Source organism: Zootoca vivipara, chromosome 13 (assembly GCF_963506605.1).
Source record: "Zootoca vivipara chromosome 13, rZooViv1.1, whole genome shotgun sequence".
Taxonomy (NCBI): domain Eukaryota; kingdom Metazoa; phylum Chordata; class Lepidosauria; order Squamata; family Lacertidae; genus Zootoca; species Zootoca vivipara.
Window position 1 is genome coordinate 14,219,574 of NC_083288.1, and position 19,025 is coordinate 14,238,598.

Genomic DNA, 19,025 nt, shown 5'->3' on the forward strand with positions numbered 1-19,025 from the left:
CGCACAGGCAGAGCAGCGCGGTGCCGCTTCGGCACCCTTGCGCCTTGCACCACCCAGCCTTGCCTTAGGGCCGGCCCTGCCTGAGAACATATAGACTTCCCTGTTGTGGAAGCTGAATCTCTGGAGACTCCCAGCTTTCCTTTTCTCTTCCCACAAGTTTCTAAACTTTGCAAAGGTTGGTGGTGCTATTGAAACTGCAGCTTAGCGTTTCATGGGGAGAAGGGCACTTCTGTGACTCGTGTGCAGCCAGAGTAGCGTCAGCTTAGCTTCATTGCAATAAATGGGCAAGGTTTTCAGCCTTGACGTCGGTGGGATGTGAATTGCAGTATGCCCACAAGTTTATAATCCTTGTGGTTTTGGAGAAAGATAGAACTTGCGAAAGCCTCTTCAATGCTATCTCTCTGTCCCCCCATTCCCTCTTTGCCTCCTGTTTTTGCTTCTGTAGCTATATGGCCCATATTACACCCACATTTTATTTGTCACTTAAAAAACAACAACGACAACCAGTTCTTTGTGTCTCTTGATAACGTAAAAGAGAACTTATTCATACATACAGATTTGCCACCTCCTAAGCTATGGACAAGGAGACGGGGAGAGTGCACCTTAGCAGAAACTGGTGAGAAATCTTTATGCAAGCCCACAGACGCAGAAGGAAACATAGTGGGGTGGCAGCCTTCCATAGACAAGCCAGTGTGGAGTTAATAATAACTCTGGGCTGTTAATCAACAGTTTCTGAGGGAGCTGCGTAATCTTCAGCCTGTAGGAGCTGTAGAAGCCACAGCCTGTGAGTCAGCAGACCAAGGCGGTTATTAGAGGAGGGGGTGTTTGTGCATGAACAAAGGAAGAAAAGCAATTATGGAGATAAACAAGGGGCTAGCGGAGACTCCGGAGTGCTTTCTGCCCCACCTCTCCCTTAAAAGAGGCCTGTTGTCCTAATCATTGTAGGTAGCAGGGCCCACTTGCCTATGGTGAGTCTGTGGTGATGTGGGAGCCAGGGCCATCTTAAGCATAGCTGGCTCAAACTATCCCTCTGGCGCCCCCCTCCCATTTCTGAGCACGGCTGCCACGCGGGCGGAGCAGCACGGCGCCCCCCTGGCGCCCTGGCACCTTGTGCCACCTAGCCTTGCCTTAGGGCCGGGCCTGGTGGGAGCCCTGGGTTCAAATCCCTGCCAATGGACTCGCAGTCCACTGTACAATGGGAGCAGTGCCCGGATTTATGTATAAGCTGAACAAGATACAGCTTAGGGCCCCACTCTCTTGGGGGCCCCAAAAAAATTAAAGGAAAAAAACACCTGGATGTACATTTCCAAAATATAAGATAAAAAACTAATAAAATAAAACCTACATACGGCAACAGTGTTTTATGTTGTGTAGGCTCCTCTGATGTAATTCATGCCCCCCCCCGCTAGCCTGCTCCCTAAAATATCACTGGTTTGCTCCTTTCTATATATAGGGTGCCTACATTCTGCATGGACTGGTTGCATGGCAGCATGTGAAATGGCTTTCGATACCTATTAGGTCCGTAAATTACCATATAGCATATATTCAACACAAAAAACAGCGATAATTTGTCGTTGACAAAGGACAGCTGGACATATAAAGGGCCCCATTACCTTCAGTAACTTAGGGCCTCATCAAACCTAAATCTGGCCCTGAATGGGAGTGCACCCCAGTTTCCCTTTGTGCCAGCTGTTTTGGCAGAGTATCAGTGCTAGAGAAATTGCTGGGTGCGCGCTCAGATGCATTTTATTTTATTTTATTTTATTTATATCTTGCCCTATACTCGGTGGGGGGGGGGTGTCCTCAAGGCAGTTCACAGAATAAGGGCGGTTCACATGCATACATGTGGGGAAACTCAGAAAGTTCTAGGATTTTATTTGTCTCCTTCATGCAAGTCACTTAAAAAATTTTTACAACATAATCCACAACTCATACATACAAACAAACCCACCACCACTGACAATTAAAACATATCAAAATTAAACTCCTATCCCCTTACACAAAGAAAACATAACATAAAAATAAAAGACTTCCTTTATCCTGTAAATGGCCTCCTTATTTACTACTTGTATACTGTTTCTTTTATATGTGACTAGTGTCACTCAGCCCGTTTACTAAACGGGCGCTAGAACATTTGGCATTTTTCGGCGGCGGCAGCGCCTGGGGGGGGGCCCGGCTGGCCACTCCCATGGCCGCCGCTTCGTCGAGGCGCTCCGCTGAGCCCAGCTGGCCAGCGGGCGCCCGGGAGAAGGCCGCAATTCTTCTGAGGACTGCGAGGGAAACGGTAGGCAGAGGGGTGGGGAGAGCGTGCGCGTGCGTGTGTGCGTCAAGTCTCTGCGTCCAATCCCTGTGTCCGTGGGGCACATGCGCAGTAGCGCAAACCCAGGGACACGGAATACTGGACGCAGAGACACTTGCACTTTATTATATAGGATTATTACCATTTTTCCTAATTATGACTTTAAAAACCGCAAAGTCTCTTGTAGAAATTAATGGAAACAAGTCCAGGTGTATATTTTGGGGGACCTCTTGGACTTGTGCCTAGGAATCTCAGGACGAGTGTGGATGAGCCCTTGAGTGTCTATATTAAAGTTTCCCCAACTTCTGATAGCTGAGACATGTGGATGACATTAGCACACGCCACAAATTTTGGAGTAGCACTTAATAACTGTACAGCACAGGTTTCCCTGCCACGTAATGCGTAGAGCAGTTCGGAATTGCTGTCTTTCCAAGCGAAGGGCATCGCTAAGATAAGGAAAGTTTGGCTGTGTTAATACACTGGTTTTCTTTCTGTGCTGCTGTTCAGATATTGCTGATAATTCCCCGAAGAATGCACGGCTCCGGTTATGCTGGAATCCTCCTGCGAAAACCTTCAGCAAGCAGTATTTAGTGCATTCTCTGGGAGATAACATCTCCTAGGTATGTTCCCAGATTAGTCTTGTAAAATTTCAAGGAGCACAGGGAATGGGGCAGTTACCGAGAGGAGAAATGGCGAGACCTTAAAATTTTGCCTGAATTCAAAATCTGGACTTTAAAAATAAAACCAGAAATTAACGCATGGGAACTGGAGTGTGAAAAGTGAGGTCCTTTAAGGACAGAGAAATGTCATATTTGGTACTCTTTTGGGCTGAAGTTCAAGATTTATTGTTAGTATTTGAACTCCACCCCACCCAACCCCGCCCCGGGTGAAATTGACTCTGGAAAGTAGAGATTTGTTCAGGTATCACATTTTTGAATCCTGATTTTTGAAACCTGTGGTGCAGATTAGCATATCCAGTTTAGGAATCTATCTGAAGGTTAACAGTCTTCCCTCCCCATTAAAATATCCAGGATATTTGCTGTAGAGATTAGAGAGAAGTTAGCCTTTTTGTCAGCTTCTTGTATTCAACTTCCTGTATTCATTTATTTGTCAGATGTCTAGATCACCCTTCAACCGAAGTTTCCGTGGTGTGTGCGTTGGCAGTTTCTGATAAAATACCAACAATAGAAGTACAACTGGTATATAAGTAACCGCCAATGGCATAGCGTGTGATGGCACAGCAATAAATGGATCGTACCATGAGCCCACAAAGACCAGGCCAAAGAGAGACGTCTTGAGTAGTACGGCTGGGCGATACCAGCTTTTCAACATTGCGATGCATCACTGGCTAAACATCGTGATATAGTGATACACTGCGATGTTGAAAAGGAAGGAGCATCATTTGGTCCTGGATGATGTATCGATACATTGCCCAGGCCTATTTAGTAGATGCTGAAAAAAGATATCTCCACTGGGAGGGAATTCCACAGTTGGGGAGCCATGATGAAGAAGGCCCTGCTATAAGTCACTGTGCCGCAAGCGGTGGATAAAATGGAACTATTACCAGGGGCCCCCTTGCAGATCCGTAAGCATGGGCTGGCCAGATGTAGTTTTCTCACCACCCATGGCCCATAAAAATGCTGTTTGAAACTGTGGTCCAATTCTTGTCTGCCCTTTCTTCTTCAGGTGACGACGACATCTGTGCTACACGAGGAGTAAACTCATGTCAGCAGTGCTTGGCTGTGAACCCACAATGTGCTTGGTGTTCCCAGGAGGTGAGGCAAAAACCAAGATTACGAAATACCATGTACCTTCCCCCAACTGAATTTGCGGTTCTTGGGTGTTGGCTTGATCTTGACTGAGCTCCCTATCTATCTATCTATCTATCTATCTATTCATTCATTTATTTCAAGCGTTTATAACAACTGTGCCATTGCAAATTGCAATGCCCAAGATAGCTTAACATCTATAAATATGTTGTTGTTGTTTGTTTAGTCGTGTCTGACTCTTCCTGGCCCCATGGACCAGAGCATGCCAGGCACTCCTCCACTGCCTTCTGCAGTTTGGTCAGACTCATGTTGGTGGCTTCGAGAAAACTGTCCAACCATCTCGTCCTCTGTCTTCCCCTTCTCCTTGTGCCCTCCATCTTTCCCAACACCAGGGTCTTTTCTAGGGAGTCTTCTCTTTTCATGAGGTGGCCAAAGTATTGGAGCCTCAGCTTCAGGATCTGTCCATCCAGTGAGGACTCAGGGCTGATTTCCTTTAGAATGGATAGGTTTGATCTTCTTGCAGTCCATGGGACTCTCTAGAGCAGGGTCTGCAACCTGCGGCTCCGGAGCCGCATGTGGCTCTTTTACACCTTTGCTGCGGCTCCGGAGCGGATACGAGGGGAGGAGGCATCCGAGACATGCGCCGCCTGAGCCATGCGGCGGCACCCACCAGGCCCACCAGACACTCGCGCGGTGCCCACCGCCGCCGGAGCACATAGCTGCGGCGGCGCGCTGTGCGCCTGCGCCCCGCACAGCGCCCGCCGGAGTCCACAACTCTGCTGTGCGCGTGCGCTGTGCAAAAAGGACGCAAGGTGACGTTAGCAGCCCGGGGAGCATGGTCGGCCCCCTCCCCGCCGCATTTCTGCAGCCAATAGGCTCATGGGGGCGGGGGGCGGAGTTATTTATTTTTTTAAACGTGTGCGCTTCTTCCCGCCTAGCAGCAGAAAAGGCTTGCGGGCTCAGAGCGTGTGTTTGCTGCTGCTGCTCCTGCCTGCGGCCTGCCTGTGGCCTCCTGCCGGCCTGGTCAGGAGATAGAGGTAGATGTATTAATCAATGGGTTGATTCAATATGAGGAAATTTTATAAGTTCACTTGATGGGAGCAACACACATGAAACCATACAGGTGTCCTAATAAGGGAGTCAGAGTTTTGCCCATTCCCAGTAATCAAGGCAGCCCAAACTCATAAGGCAGTGGTTGCTGGTGCCCATTCCCAGTCGGTTTACGAACGCCGCAGACCCATCTGGAACGGATTAATTCATTTTCCATTACTTTCAATGGGAAAGTTCACTTCAGTTTATGAACGCTTCAGTTTATGAACAGACTTCCGGAACCAATTGTGTTCATAAACTGAGGTACCACTGTAATCAAGGCAGCCCAAACTCATAAGGCAGTGGTTGCTGGTGCCCATTCCCAGTCATACCTGCCAAGTTTTCCCTTTTCTCACGAGGAAGCCTATTCAGCATAAGGGAATTTCCCTTAAAAAAAGGGAGAACTTGGCAGCTATGTTCCCAGTAATCAAGGCAGCCCAAACTCAAAGTTATTTTTATAATGACGATGATGACATTGGGCCCTCATTATTAATTATTATTTACATCAGGCACTGATTATGATTTATGGTACACTGGGGCCCTGATTAATTTTCTATGGCATTTTGGGGCATTGATTATTGGGCATAGCAAATTTTGCTATGGGGCCCTCTGATTTCTAATTACGTCCCTGTTTTGCGGCTCCCAGTTTATTTTTTTTCTTCGGAAACGGGTCCAAGTAGCTCTTTTTGTCTTAAAGGTTGCAGACCCCTGCTCTAGAGTCTCCTCCAGCACCAGAATTCAAAAGCATCCTGTCTCATACACACAAAAAGAGGAGCAGCAGATAAACAACAACAATAGAGGGAGGGAACCCAAAGTACAGTGGTACCTTGGTTCTTGTCAGGGGGACGCCCTACAGAGAGCCGCCCCCTGTCATCCTGACAAGCTCCTCACCCAGCGTCAGCACGAGCAGCGAGTCAAGAGAAAGGAATGAGGAAGTGAGCGGGGAAGAGAGAGGGCTCTTTCAGGTATCGGAGCCTCAGCACCGCTGTGAGAGAGGGCCAGGGGAGGAGGAGTCTGGAGAGATGTCTGACACAGGGCCGCCAGAAAGGAGACAGTTCCCTCAGAGGCCTGAATTGAGGCGGCGCCCACCCGTAGGGTCAGGGGGTGGCGCTTTGGGGTGCCCAGGCTTTTATGCTGGGCAGGAACCCGGAAGAAGCCATTGCAGGGTTCTGACACGGACTAGGCAGTCATGTTTGCTGATATCTTTGCACTGTAAATAATATGCACAATAAAACTCTGATAGACAAGACGGAGTGGAGTGTCTTTACTCAAGAGCAGCCGCAGCCACCTCTGACAGTTCTCAAACTTAATCTGTTCCGGAAGTCCGTTCCAAAACCAAAGCGTTCCAAAACCAAGGCGCGCTTTCCCATAGAAAGTAATGCAAAATGAATTAATCCATTCCAAACTTTTAAAAACAACCTCTAAAACAGCAATTTAACATGAATTTTACTATCCAACGAGACCAATGATCCGTAAAATGAAAGCAATAAACAATGTACTGCAGTGACACAATCCATCGATCAATAGCTGAACTGGGTTCCACACAATCGCAAAAACAAAACAAAAAGAGCCGCCGCAAAAACGCAAAATAAATAGCAAAATCAGACAGACCTCAGCTTAACACTCAAAACAGAAATGTGGCACTCAAAACGGAGCACGTTCGGCTTCCGGAAAAAGTTTGCATACCGGAACACTTCCGGGTTTGCAGTGTTTGGGTTCCAAGGTGTTTGAGTACCAAGGCGTTTGAGGTACTCCTGCACATCAGAATATCAGTCGAGCCAAAGTTGTGCTGGAACAAAAAATATTCTAAGTGGCATCAGAATGCCACCAGGAGGGGGCCCACACAGATCTGCCGGGGCCAGGAATTGTTGCTATCATAAAATGAACCAAGTTCAGAATAAGATTAAAAAGCTAACTAAAAGAAACTGAACAAAACAAAACAAAACAAAGCAGCAGATCATGCAGTAACGGTCTAGGAGTTCTGGAACTATGAGCTTATTTGCTGAGATAAGCTGGGTAGGTTTCTATGACGACATGGAATGTTCACATTTCAAATGTCGCACCCATTGCAGCGAATGGTGTGTATGGTAGTGTGATTGAACACACAGGAAAAGCGCCATGGGTCAGTTGCAATTTCTCTTCTAGAAGCACCAAGGAAAGACATGGAAGTGGTAGGGGTGGGGAGACCGTTGGACAGAGCTGTCAAAGAAATCTGAAGAATGTCTTGTTTTAAAATAACGAAAGCCCAATTAACAGTGGAATCCTCTTGGAGTATCTGAAGAATGTTTTTTTTTTTTGGGGTGGCCGTTAACTCCCAAACAGCAAAGCTTGCTGGCTCTTTGGAAAAGAAGCAAAAGATTTCTTTGGGGAAAGAAGCAAACGCTTTTTTAAAAAATATATGCTCCTAGGACCTTTTTAATCAACGGATGATGCATCGGAGCAGCTCGCTGTAGGCAAGGAGGGAACCACCAGATGTCTTCCCACCAAACGTTGCAAGAGTAATCGCAAGCTGCTGCATTAACTAAGCTCCATCTGTGTCTTGCCCTGGAGCAAATAAGCGGCGGCGATCCATTCCATGCCATTTAAACGCATTTCCACGAACGCAGTGTTTGAAGATCACTTAGCAAGCGGTTCTCACTAATGGAGACTTTAAAAAAAAAAAAAAAAATGACACCAAATGTCCCATTAGAATGCATTAATTCATTTTGAATTGCCGGGGCAATATACTAAGTTTTGGGAGGAGCTTGTGCATTCCAAAGGCCATTCAGTGTCTTTCACGGGCAGGAACTGTTTTTCTACGCAATTTTCCGCTCATTGAGGAGATCAGTAATGGCTGGCAAACTTCTCTGGAGTGCAGCTTGCTATCTTCCCATAGCTGCCAAGTTATCCCTTTTTTAAAGGGATTTTCCCTTATGCTGAATAGGCTTCCTCGCGAGAAAAGGGAAAACTTGGCAGCTATGTATCTTCCCCTCCACCGCACATCTGCAGGAGAGTGTTGTTGGGTGTGTTCTGTGATGCATTCTTCTGTCCTGGACGTGAGCCTTCAATAAGCCTGGACAATGCCCCCAGATGAACTGAGATTGGAGCACTAGAACACATCCCAGAATCCTCTGGGCCACAGGGCCGCTAGGCCAAGTGACACAGCTGGCTTGGGGTGTCGCGAAAGGGCAGCAGGTTTTGAGTCGTTGAATTTTAACCTTCATAAATAAACGCAAATATTACGAAATGACAGTAAGCCTCCAGTGGCTGGCTTCCAAAGGAAACTCACCAGTATGCCCCCTGGATAAGAACTAGGCTGGGCAATAGCCTGGTTCCTCAGAGCGGCTGAGGAAACCCAGCCAGATGGGCGGGGTATAAAGAATATTATTAGTATTAGTATGAAAATAAATTAATTTATTAAATTTATTATAAATTCCTCCCTACTGAAAGTTGCATGTCAGAGAAAGGGCTAGACATTTCCTCCCTGACATTTAGTATTCTGCATATAGGAATGATGATGATTTGTATAGAAGGTGATCAAATCACGTAGCCGCCCACCTGTAGTCCAATGTGCTGCTGCCCAGACACAGGTACAGTCGTACCTTGGAAGTCAAACAGCTTGGTTCCTGAACATTTTGGCTCCCGAGCATCGCCAGCCCAGGTGCGGGTTGCAAACTATTTTTGTAAGCCGAACGGGGTTTCCGTGGCTTCCGGAGCTTCCTCCAGCCAACCAGAAGCCGCGCTTTGGTTTTTGAACGTTATGGAAGTCGAACCGACTCCCGGAACGGATTCTGTCCGACTTCCAAGGTATGACTGTATAGAATCATTGAATCGTAGAGTTGGAAGGTATCCCGAGGGTCATCTAGTCCAACCCCCTGCAATACAGGAATCTCAACTAGGCCACACAATGCAGGTGGTTGGAATCTCCTTTCTTGTAACTTGAACCTTCGCTGTGAAGTCTGCGTATAACGAGCAAATGCCTTTTCCACAGAAGATGAGCCGCCTTTGCATAGCTGAGAGGTTGACTAACTCACGCAGGGCATGGTTGACAGAAGTTGCAGTCCAACAACATAGGGTTGTGGTTGTCAAAAACTGCCCATCTCTGTTGTGTAGCTAGGGGTGGGGTGGGGTTTTTTGGCATGAAAATAAGTAGAAAGGGTTAACTGGGAAACCCAGGATCCCTCATAATTCTCGCCACAGTGTTTGCCTCTGTTTTGTGCCTTAACAGCTCACCAGACATCCTGGCTGTTGATTACGCGATGAGATATTTGTGGGCGTGTGACGGCTGGACCACAAGGCCCCGTGCCAGAAATACTTGCCAGTTTTGTGTGTAATATGATGGGGAAACTTTTTTTTTAAAAAAAGCAAAGTATTGGCTGGCTCAAGCCAATACGTCACCACTTCTTCCCGCTCCCACAGCTGCCTCAGCGTTTATCCCGTGTTCCTAGACAGCAGCTATGGCTACGGAGCTGTTTTGCTTACCTCTGACAAGCGTTTCCAAAAATGGCAATATTTTCCCCGCTGGGCTTCGGGGCTCTGTTTATTGAAGAGATGTAGCAATTAGCAAAGGAGCTGTCTTCCGCCTCTCGACAAAAGTCAGGTCCCCTGGGGTGCAAAACTTGTTAATGGAGTAACTTTTGCGAACCGCCTCACATGTCTTAATTTAGCAAATGAAAGTTTCCTCCCTGGCTCCCTACAGCCTCTGTCTTCTTGTCTGCCTTATATAAAGAGAGAGAGAAGCCCTCCTTTTGCATCTCTCTCTCTTCTGCACAGAAATACATTTGCACATTATTATTTTTCTTACCTCAGGCTGCAAAGACACTATACATTTCAAGTATACCCCTTCCCAAGAATCACGGGAACTGTAGTTTGCCTCTCACTGGGACATAATTCCCACCACCTTTTAACAAACTACAGTTCCCATGATTCTTTTTGGGGTGTGGGTCGGCATGTGCTTTAAGTGTTCTGTAAGTGAGCCACTCTCTCCCAGCCTCTCACACACGCACCCCCGATTATCCTCATCTGCAAAATGGGTGCAGTAATACTGCCCTGTCTTAAAGATGCAAGGTCACGTGTGTGAAATGTTTCAAAGGCTATATAAGTGCTAAGTATTTATTATTACAAAGGAAAAAGTTTCACGCGTCGTTGGGTTCCTGCCCTTCACTTTAAAATTAAAGGCGGGGGGGGGGGGGGACAATCTGGAGGAGAAAGGGGAGTGCCATTCCTCATTCCCGGCAGTAGCAGGCAACTCCAGGAAGGCATTATTGTGGGTAGCCAATTTTGTTCTTATCTGCCCAACCACTGGGCAAGGAAACCGTACAGAATAACGGGCAGTTTCAGAGAACAAGGGAACAGAAAAATGGCTAGGCAGTTGGAACGCATTTGGTTCTCCTTGTGTCTTCCTCACTGTGCTCGTTTTCTCTCTCTGGAAAAGACTATGTTTAAAGATTCCCTGTGATTAAACCACTGAGCCTAGGGCTTGCTGATCAGAAGGTCGGCGGTTCGAATCCCTGCAACGGGGTGAGCTCCCGTTGCTTGGTCCCAGCTCCTGCCAACCTAGCAGTTCGAAAGCACATCAAAATGCAAGTAGATAAATAGGAACCGCTACAGCGGGGAGGTAAACAGCGTTTCCATCTGCTGCTCTGGTTTGCCAGAAGCAGCTTTGTCATGCTGGCCACATGACCCGGAAGCTATACGCCGGCTCCCTCGGCCAATAATGCGAGATGAGCGCGCAACCCCAGAGTCGGTCACGACTGGACCTAATGGTCAGGGGTCCCTTTACCTTTACCTTATCCCAAGATCAACCTTCCTGGGCTCAGCTCAGTGGCAATCCCATGGAGTTTGATGGCTGAGTAGGGCTTTTGAAACTGGATCTCCACTGTCCTAATCAGGGCCTTCCTTCGCATATGCGCCGCCGAGGTGCAAAGATCCGCCCAGCGCCCCCAAATTTAGCTTAGCCCTCAAATTGACTTTTATTATGCTTATGTCAGACATATTTTTTTAAACGAGTTCTCTAAACGAATTTGAACTGTAAGTGATGAAATTAAAAACGCAATTTGCAATGTTTCAGGGTCAGCGGCACCTTTGACATGACTGATCTCACGCCGCCTGCCTGCCACAGACAGGCGGCGCGACATCAATCGTGTCGAAGGTGCTGCCGCATAGCAGCTCAATACGATACGTAACATAATATTTTGAGGTAAGAGTTAATTTCATGCGCACGGCGCCGTTGAGAATGACAAGTGTCACTGTTGAGTCTGACAAGCACCGCCGCTGGCGCAGCGCATCTTTGGTAAATGAGCGCACAAAGTCGAAAGTCCTTTAGTGAAACAGTAGGTATACATTTCGGTAATACCTGGGTATATATGTATTTTGTTTTTCTAGCTTGATCAAAATTATTTATTATTTCATAACAGGTAGATAGTTAAGAGCTCAGGCGGCTTCAGTGGCGGGCGTCTGGCACCCCCCAGAATTCGGCGCCTGGGTGCCCTGCACCCCTTGCACCCCCGGGTAAAGATGGCCCTGGTTCTAATCTAGCACCACGCTATAATTTATGTCATTTCCCTCCCCTATAATTCCCTGGATGTGTACTCAAAAGTGACGCAACACAGATTAGTCGCGGTGAACCATTTCGCATATATTAAGCCATAGTTTCAAACAAACAAAAGTATGGTTTGATGTGCTCTAGCAGTGCCATTGGTGCACCACTGCTTAAAAGTTCCCACACTGCTCTTTCCACACTCGGGTTTGCTAAAGTGTCATGGGCAAAACAAGCCAGAGGCTGGCTTGTTGACACCGCCTGAACCCCGTGGTTATTGCTCATGGCTTCTTTTGGAGGAAACAAACCACAAGCCTGATTCGGACAGTGTGAGCAAGCCAGGCTCTTAATTGTTTTGTCTGTTAGTCAGTTGTAGCAGGATTGGGGAAAGAATGCCATGGCAGTTTTTTGTGCAGAGTGCACTAAGCACACTGCTCAGGCATCCTAAGCCGTAGTTTGTTTTAAGGTATGGTTAACACTATGTGGGAACTGGGCTTTCACACCCAGAATCAGGCTGTGTAAACTATACCTTTAAAGCACATTTGAAACACATCCATTCCTTAAAGAAAATCTGGGCAAAGTGGTTTGTTAAATGTGGCTGGGACTTGCAATTCTCTGCAGCCTTAAGAAATTACAGTGCCCAGAATTATTTAAGGGAAATAAGGTGTTTTGATTGAGCTTTCCCACCTCATCAGTGTTTGCTGATAAAGATATCAGGCTGTATGTGGTTGAAGTCCTGTGACCGTTGGAAAGGATTCCTGGAATCTGCTTCTCAAGGCTCTGCTCAGAAGGTCAAAATTTATGTCTTACCTTGGGGATTCCCCTAAGGACTGCCAGTTGGGAAGAGTTTTAGGGACCCAGCAAACGTGTCACCTTTCTAGCTGTCGAAATGGATGGATAGAAATCTTGGGAGGGAAATGCGGTCAGTCTTTCAATGACATTCACACTTCCTACAAATTGTGTGGTTTTAACTGTTTTTGAACCAGTGGCATTCAGAGACGGCGTGCTCCTGCATATGTTCTGTGTCTTTACACTAAGGGGTTTTTTTAAAATTATAATAATAATAATAATTTAAAAGCATGCAAGAAAACTGCTTCCTTTCAGAAGATGCAGACATGCCATGCATAATCCTAGCCGTTTGCCTTCATAGGCTTAAGGAACGAAACCTAAACCCATATTTTTGTTTAGCTCCGGGAAAAGGTAAGCTTCAAATATACCAAGGTGTGCTAACCAATTGCGGCAATCAGTTTAGCCCCAATCTATAACAGAAAAGAAAAAAAAGACCTGGGAGGTTGTTGTTTTTCTCCCAGAGGAACCACAAAAATATCTCTTGAGTCATGTTGATCCTTTGTTGGCATTCCATTTCCTTGCCGTTCCTCCCATGGCGTCTCTGCTGCTGCTGCAGAATCACCCTTATGCCTTTTTTGGTTCTCTTCCCCCCCCCCCCCCTCTTGCAGTGCTCCTTCCCCCAGCATGCCTGGAGGAAATGATAGGTTAGAGAGCTCCCTGTTTCGTTTTCCGGGCAGCTTGTGCAATTGGTGTGACACCAGATTCCCCTGTATCGGCTCGAGGGGCTTTTGAGTTCCACGAAAGCCGGATTTCCTGGCAGGGTTAATGGGGCCAGTTTTTAAACTGTTTGCCAGAAAACAAGGCTACCACATGTTCATGATTCATATGGATTGTCCTATTTTGAGAGCCCCGTTCCATAATAACTGGAACCCTTACTAATGTTTTTTTTCTGAAGGCTGAATTGCACGTCTAAACTTTCAGCCAATGCTGCTGTCTTCCGCTTTAGGGAGATGTGTTTTGAGAATTAAAAGGCACCCGAAGCAGCAAAGTTTTTTACTTTCCCCAAGGTTGGTTTAAAAGTTCTATAAGTTGTTGTTTTAGAATACAGTGCACATAATTATTTTACTAGCTGTATGTGTTCCTAGTGCAGGCATGCCCAAACTTCAGCCCTCCAGATGTTTTGGACTACAATTCCCATCTTCCCCGACCACTGGTCCTGTTAGCTAGGGATCATGGGAGTTGTAGGCCAAAACATCTGGAGGGCCGCAGTTTGGGGATGCCTGTCCTAGTGTATGTCTACCTACAGAGATCGGTTTTATGCTAGTTTAATTGTCATAGTTTCTCCCATAGAAAGTGGCACTTGTCGTTTAGTGTGGGTGTTGAGAATTATCTACTGGAGTCGCATTGCCTTCCCCCCAGCTGGAGTTCTTAAAGCTCTCTTAGCTGTTAAACCAGTTTTAAAGCTGCAGTCTTATTTAAGTCCCTTTGGTAGGACTTAAACTTCCCAGTAAGCATGGCTAGGATCAGGCTGCAAATCTGGAATGCAGAAAACTGAAGTGCTGTGTGGTTTCAGGGATAATTAGTCCTTAGAGACCTATTTTTCAATCCCGTATTTAATAAGTAAAATACAGTGGTGCCTCGCTAGACGAATTTAATTCGTTCCACGGGTCTTTTCTTATAACGAAAAATTTGTCTAGCGAATCCCATAGGAATGCATTGAATTTTTTTGAATTTTTTTTTTTGCCCATAGGAACGCATTAATTGAATTTCAATGCATTCCTATGGGAAACCGCGATTCGCTAGACAAATTTTTCGTAAAACGAATTCGTCTAGCGAGGCAACCTCCGCTAGAAAAAACCTTTCGTTAAGCGGAAATTTCGTTAAGCAGGGCATTCGTTAAGCGAGGCACCACTGTATTTTTTAAAAGGTGACTAGACAGCCACAAGAAAAACTTATCAGAAATAAGCCCTTAGTATTTCCATGATGTGCCCCATGTGGTGAATGAGACTTAGGCCCCAATAATGTTGTGTATTTATTTTTAAAGCCATATCACACCACTTTAAACTAGGGTTGCCATATTTCAAAAAGTGAAAATTCGGACACAAAAGTTGTTGAGCTGATGACATGGGAAATAATAATAATAATAATAATAATAATAATAATAATAATAATAAATAAATAAATAAATAAATATTTCATTTATACTCCGTCCATCTGGCTGGGTTGCCCAAGCCACTCTGGATGGTTTCCAGGTCATAAAAGTATAACATAGGCATCCCCAAACTTTGGCCCTCCAGATGTTTTGGACTACAATTCCCATCATCCCTGACCACTGGCCCTGTTATCTAGGGATCATAGGAGTTGTAGGCCAAAACATGTGGAGGGCCGCAGTTTGGGGATGCCTGGTATAACGGAACATCAAACATTAACAGTAACAATCTGATCAAATAGGAAAGTCACAATAAATCTAAGATAAACAACTTATATCAAACGAAGCAACATTCAACAACCCATCAGAATCTAATAGTAAACAGTACAATTAAACATCAGCAAATAACAAACAGTTCGACCACAATAAAGAATTACCAATCTATAATCAATAAAAGTAACAGCAAATCACAATGCATAAAATACCACAAAACATACAAAACCATGTAAAAGGATCAAGTTGAGAAACAAAAATGTACAACATGTAAAACTATTTTCTTTAAATAAAATCCCTGAACTCTTCTCTTGCCAGTTGCTGCTGCTGCTGCTGCTGTTCTTAAAGTCATAGTCTGGGAAGGGCTAGTTGGGGCAAAACAGGTGGAAATATCATTACCCGATGAGGAACAGAAAGTCTCTCTCTGCCATACGTCCGGATTTTCCCGGACACTCCAGTATTTCCGGCTATGTCTGGCAATCCTATTTTAAACTGTTTTGGCTTCCCCCCAAGACTCTTGGGAACTGTAGTTTAAGAATGCTGAGAGTTGTTAAGAGAACCCAATTCTGCCCACAGAACTATAATTCCCAGAGTTCCCTGGGGTTGACTATTAAACCACTCTGGAAGCTGGCTTTGTGACGGCAATGGGGTGTGTGTGTGTGTCTCCTAACAACTCTCGGCACCCTTGACAAACTTGAGCCTGTAACTCTTTCTCACCCTAAACTTAACCATACATGTAGGAGCACGTAGCCCCTGCCCCTATCAATTTTGCTTTTCTTACTGAAATTCCTTTTTCTTTCCCTCTAAATTCCTTGGGTGTTTTCTTTGAACAGGGACCTCCAAATATGGTGGCAGCTCTGTTTACAAAGCTGGGAGGCTAAATTTGTACAGTCCTGTATGCACAGCCCTTAGCACCTTGGAAAGAAGAGCAGGATTCAAAAAAGCGGCGTAATTTGAATAAATAAATTGAAGCGAAACGAAATCGGAAGCCTTCGCTTTCTTTGAAGCATCAGTTCTTGCTGTTTCCCCCTTTTAAAGCCATTCTGGGTTTTATTTATTTATTTTACAGTTTTATAACCTGCCCACACCCTTTCATGCCGATCAGAAGGTCGGCGGTTCAAATCCCCGCGACGGGGTGAGCTCCCGTTGCTCTGTCCCAGCTCCTGCCAACTTAGCAGTTCAAAAGCACACCAGTGCAAGTAGATAATATTAGGTACCGCTCTGGCGGGAAGGTAAACGGCGTTTCCGTGCGCTCTGGTTTCCGTCACGGTGTCCTGTTATACCAGAAGCAGTTTAGTTATGCTGGCCACACGACCCGGAAAGCTGTCTGTGGACAAACGCTGGCTCCCTCGGCCTGAAAGCAGATGAGTGTCACAACCCCATAGTTGCCTTTGACTGGACTTAACCATCTAGGGGTCCTTTACCTTTTTTTTTTACATACATTCACAACCAGGATGGCAGGAGCTGGGACAGCAGAACGGGAGCTCACTCCGTCACGGGGATTCGAACCACTGACCTTATGATCAGCAAGCCCAAGAGGCTCAGTGGTTGAGACCACAGCGCCACCTGCATCAGCATCAGCATCACACAAAACCCATTTTGACTGGATTACTGTATCTCTGTGTGAACTCGCTCCTCTTTATCTTAAGGCTGGCCTTTCTCACTCCAACAGGGCATGCCGCCAGGATTTTCCCGCTGCGACTCAAAGGACAACCTCATTAAAAATGGCTGTATGAAAAACTTGATCGAGTATCCAGTCAGCAGCACTCAAATCCTGGAGGACAGGCAGCTCAGTGACAAAGGATCAGGAAGCGACATCACTCAGATGACACCACAGAAGATCGTGCTTCACCTGCGGCCAGGTAAACTGAGAGACACTATTTGATTATTGCAGTTTTAGCACATCGGCACACTTCCCCACCCCCCAAAGGACTTCAGGGTGCTGTGAGTGGCTATCCATTAAAACCTCATCCCATACATAGATAACAGAGATCAGCCACAGCTCGATGGATGCCCTAGACCAGGCATCCCCAAACTCGGCCCTCCAGATATTTTGGGACTACAGTTCCCATCATCCCTGACCAGTAGTCCTAATAGCTAGGGATGATGGGAGTTGTAGTCCCAAAACATCTGGAGGGCCGAGTTTGGGGATGCCTGCCCTAGATGTACCCAGAGTTTCAAGCCATGGGTCAGCTTTTGTCTTTTTTTGGGTCTCTTTTTTTTTTGGTATATGATTTCTATTGAATTTTTTGTTTTACAATTTAAAGTCCTCATTTTTCCATCCTTAAGATATCAATGGCCTCCCTTCTTCTTTTTCCATGGTTCATTTTACATATCAGAAATCTCTGCATATTTTTCAAAAAAAAAATGTACCATTGAACATTCCAATTATTGCATCCATCAAAACTTGTTCACACTGTTGAATTTATCTTAATGCTGCCAGCATTTTCAGCTGTGCAGTTAATTCCCATATATTCAATGGACGTTTTCCAATCTTCTTTAAATGTATGTTCTTCTTGTTCTCTTATTCTATATGTTAAGTCTGCAAGCTGCACGTATTCTGTCAACTTAAGTCACCATTCTTCTTTGGGACCTCGCTCGCTTCCCTTTTTTGGACTAACAAAACATGGGCCACAGTAGTGGCATACATAAATAACCTTTTTGACACCTGAGGATTTTAGTCTCAATTATCCCCTCTGGGTTTTTTGGGAGTGGGGGGAGTACTTTTAAACATTTTTTTTCCAAATCATTACGGGTCATTTCCCAATCCTCTTTCACAAGTCCACCACATCTGGGTCAGCTTATGCCAATATGGGCCAATGTTAGCATAACAGGGTTAATTACTCAAATACCCTAAACGGCCTTGGTCCAGTATACCTGAAGGAGCGTCTCCACCCCCATCCTTCTGCCCGGACACTGAGGTCCAACGCTGAGGGCCTTCTGGCAGTTAACCTCGTTGCGAGAAGCCAAGTTGCAGGGAACCAGGCAGAGGGCCTTCTTGGTGGCGGCGCCTACCCTGTGGAACGCCCTCCCACCAGATGTCAAAGAGAAAAACAACTACCAGACTTTTAGAAGACATCTCTGAAGGCAGCCTTGTTTAGGGAAGCTTTTAATGTTTAATAGACTATTGTATTTTAATATTCTGTTGGAGGCTACCCAGAGTGGCTGGGGAAACCCAGCCAGATGGGCGGGCTATAAATAATATATTATTATTATTATTATTATTATTATTATTATTATTATTATTAGTGGAAGGAAGGATGGTGAGCTGTAGTCTTCCAGGGGAAATGACCCCTCCTCACACTTTCTCCACATTTTGACATTTCAGATGACTCCCAAACATTCACGGTGCAAGTGCGACAGGTGGAGGACTACCCTGTGGACATCTACTACTTGATGGACTTGTCCAATTCCATGAAGGACGACCTCCGCAACATCCAGAACTTGGGTACCAGGCTAGCCATAGAAATGCGCAAAGTGACCAGCAACCTGAGGATTGGCTTTGGAGCCTTTGTAGACAAACCCATGCCTCCTTATATGTACATTTCCCCTCCGGAAGTCATCAGAAACCCATGCTATGAGTAAGTTCTCTAAGCGACCCTCTGATAAATGTTCGTGATCTAGGGTTGCCAAGGATGTACAGTGCTCCTGTTCTTCCTTTGCTTTGAGGCATGGTAGACCTAATGAAGGTCCTCTCTTAACCTCATCTTGAAAATCAGGTGAGCTGTGGGAATGTGTGCTCCATAGCTGCCAAGTTCCGGCCTGAGAAATAAGGGAGTGGACCGGAAGTAGCAGACCAGAAGTAGCGCTGCCACCATTTTGGAACTGGGAGGAGCATGCTCAGAAGCTACTTTTGATGCTGCTCTGCCCTGTTCCAAAATGGCCACCGCACCAGAAGTCACGCTGCAGCCATTTTGGAACTGGGCAAAGCAGCATCAAAAGTCGCTTCTGAGCATGCTCCGCCCAGTTCCAAAATGGCCACCGTACCACAATAAACCGGGGGAAAAACAAAAAAATCTGTTTATTCGGATGGGAACAGCTGGAAAAACGGGGGTTTCCCGGGGAATACGGGAGACTTGGCAGCTATGGTGTGCTCCCATCTGTACCTCAGTCAGTAGAGTCATGAGACTCTTAATCTCA

The 19,025-nt window shown here is 45.9% G+C and overlaps 1 protein-coding gene across 1 annotated transcript in view; it reads left to right on the forward strand.

The window, feature by feature from the left end:
- The window catches only part of ITGB3 (integrin subunit beta 3), a 56,008-nt gene that overhangs the window by 11,810 nt on the left and 25,173 nt on the right, over positions 1-19,025 (forward strand). Inside the window, exons 2-4 of the mRNA XM_035136081.2 lie at positions 3,986-4,074; positions 16,558-16,747; positions 18,214-18,466. Coding sequence (XP_034991972.1) covers positions 3,986-4,074; positions 16,558-16,747; positions 18,214-18,466 — 532 coding nt within the window. The remainder of the gene's footprint in view (positions 1-3,985; positions 4,075-16,557; positions 16,748-18,213; positions 18,467-19,025) is intronic.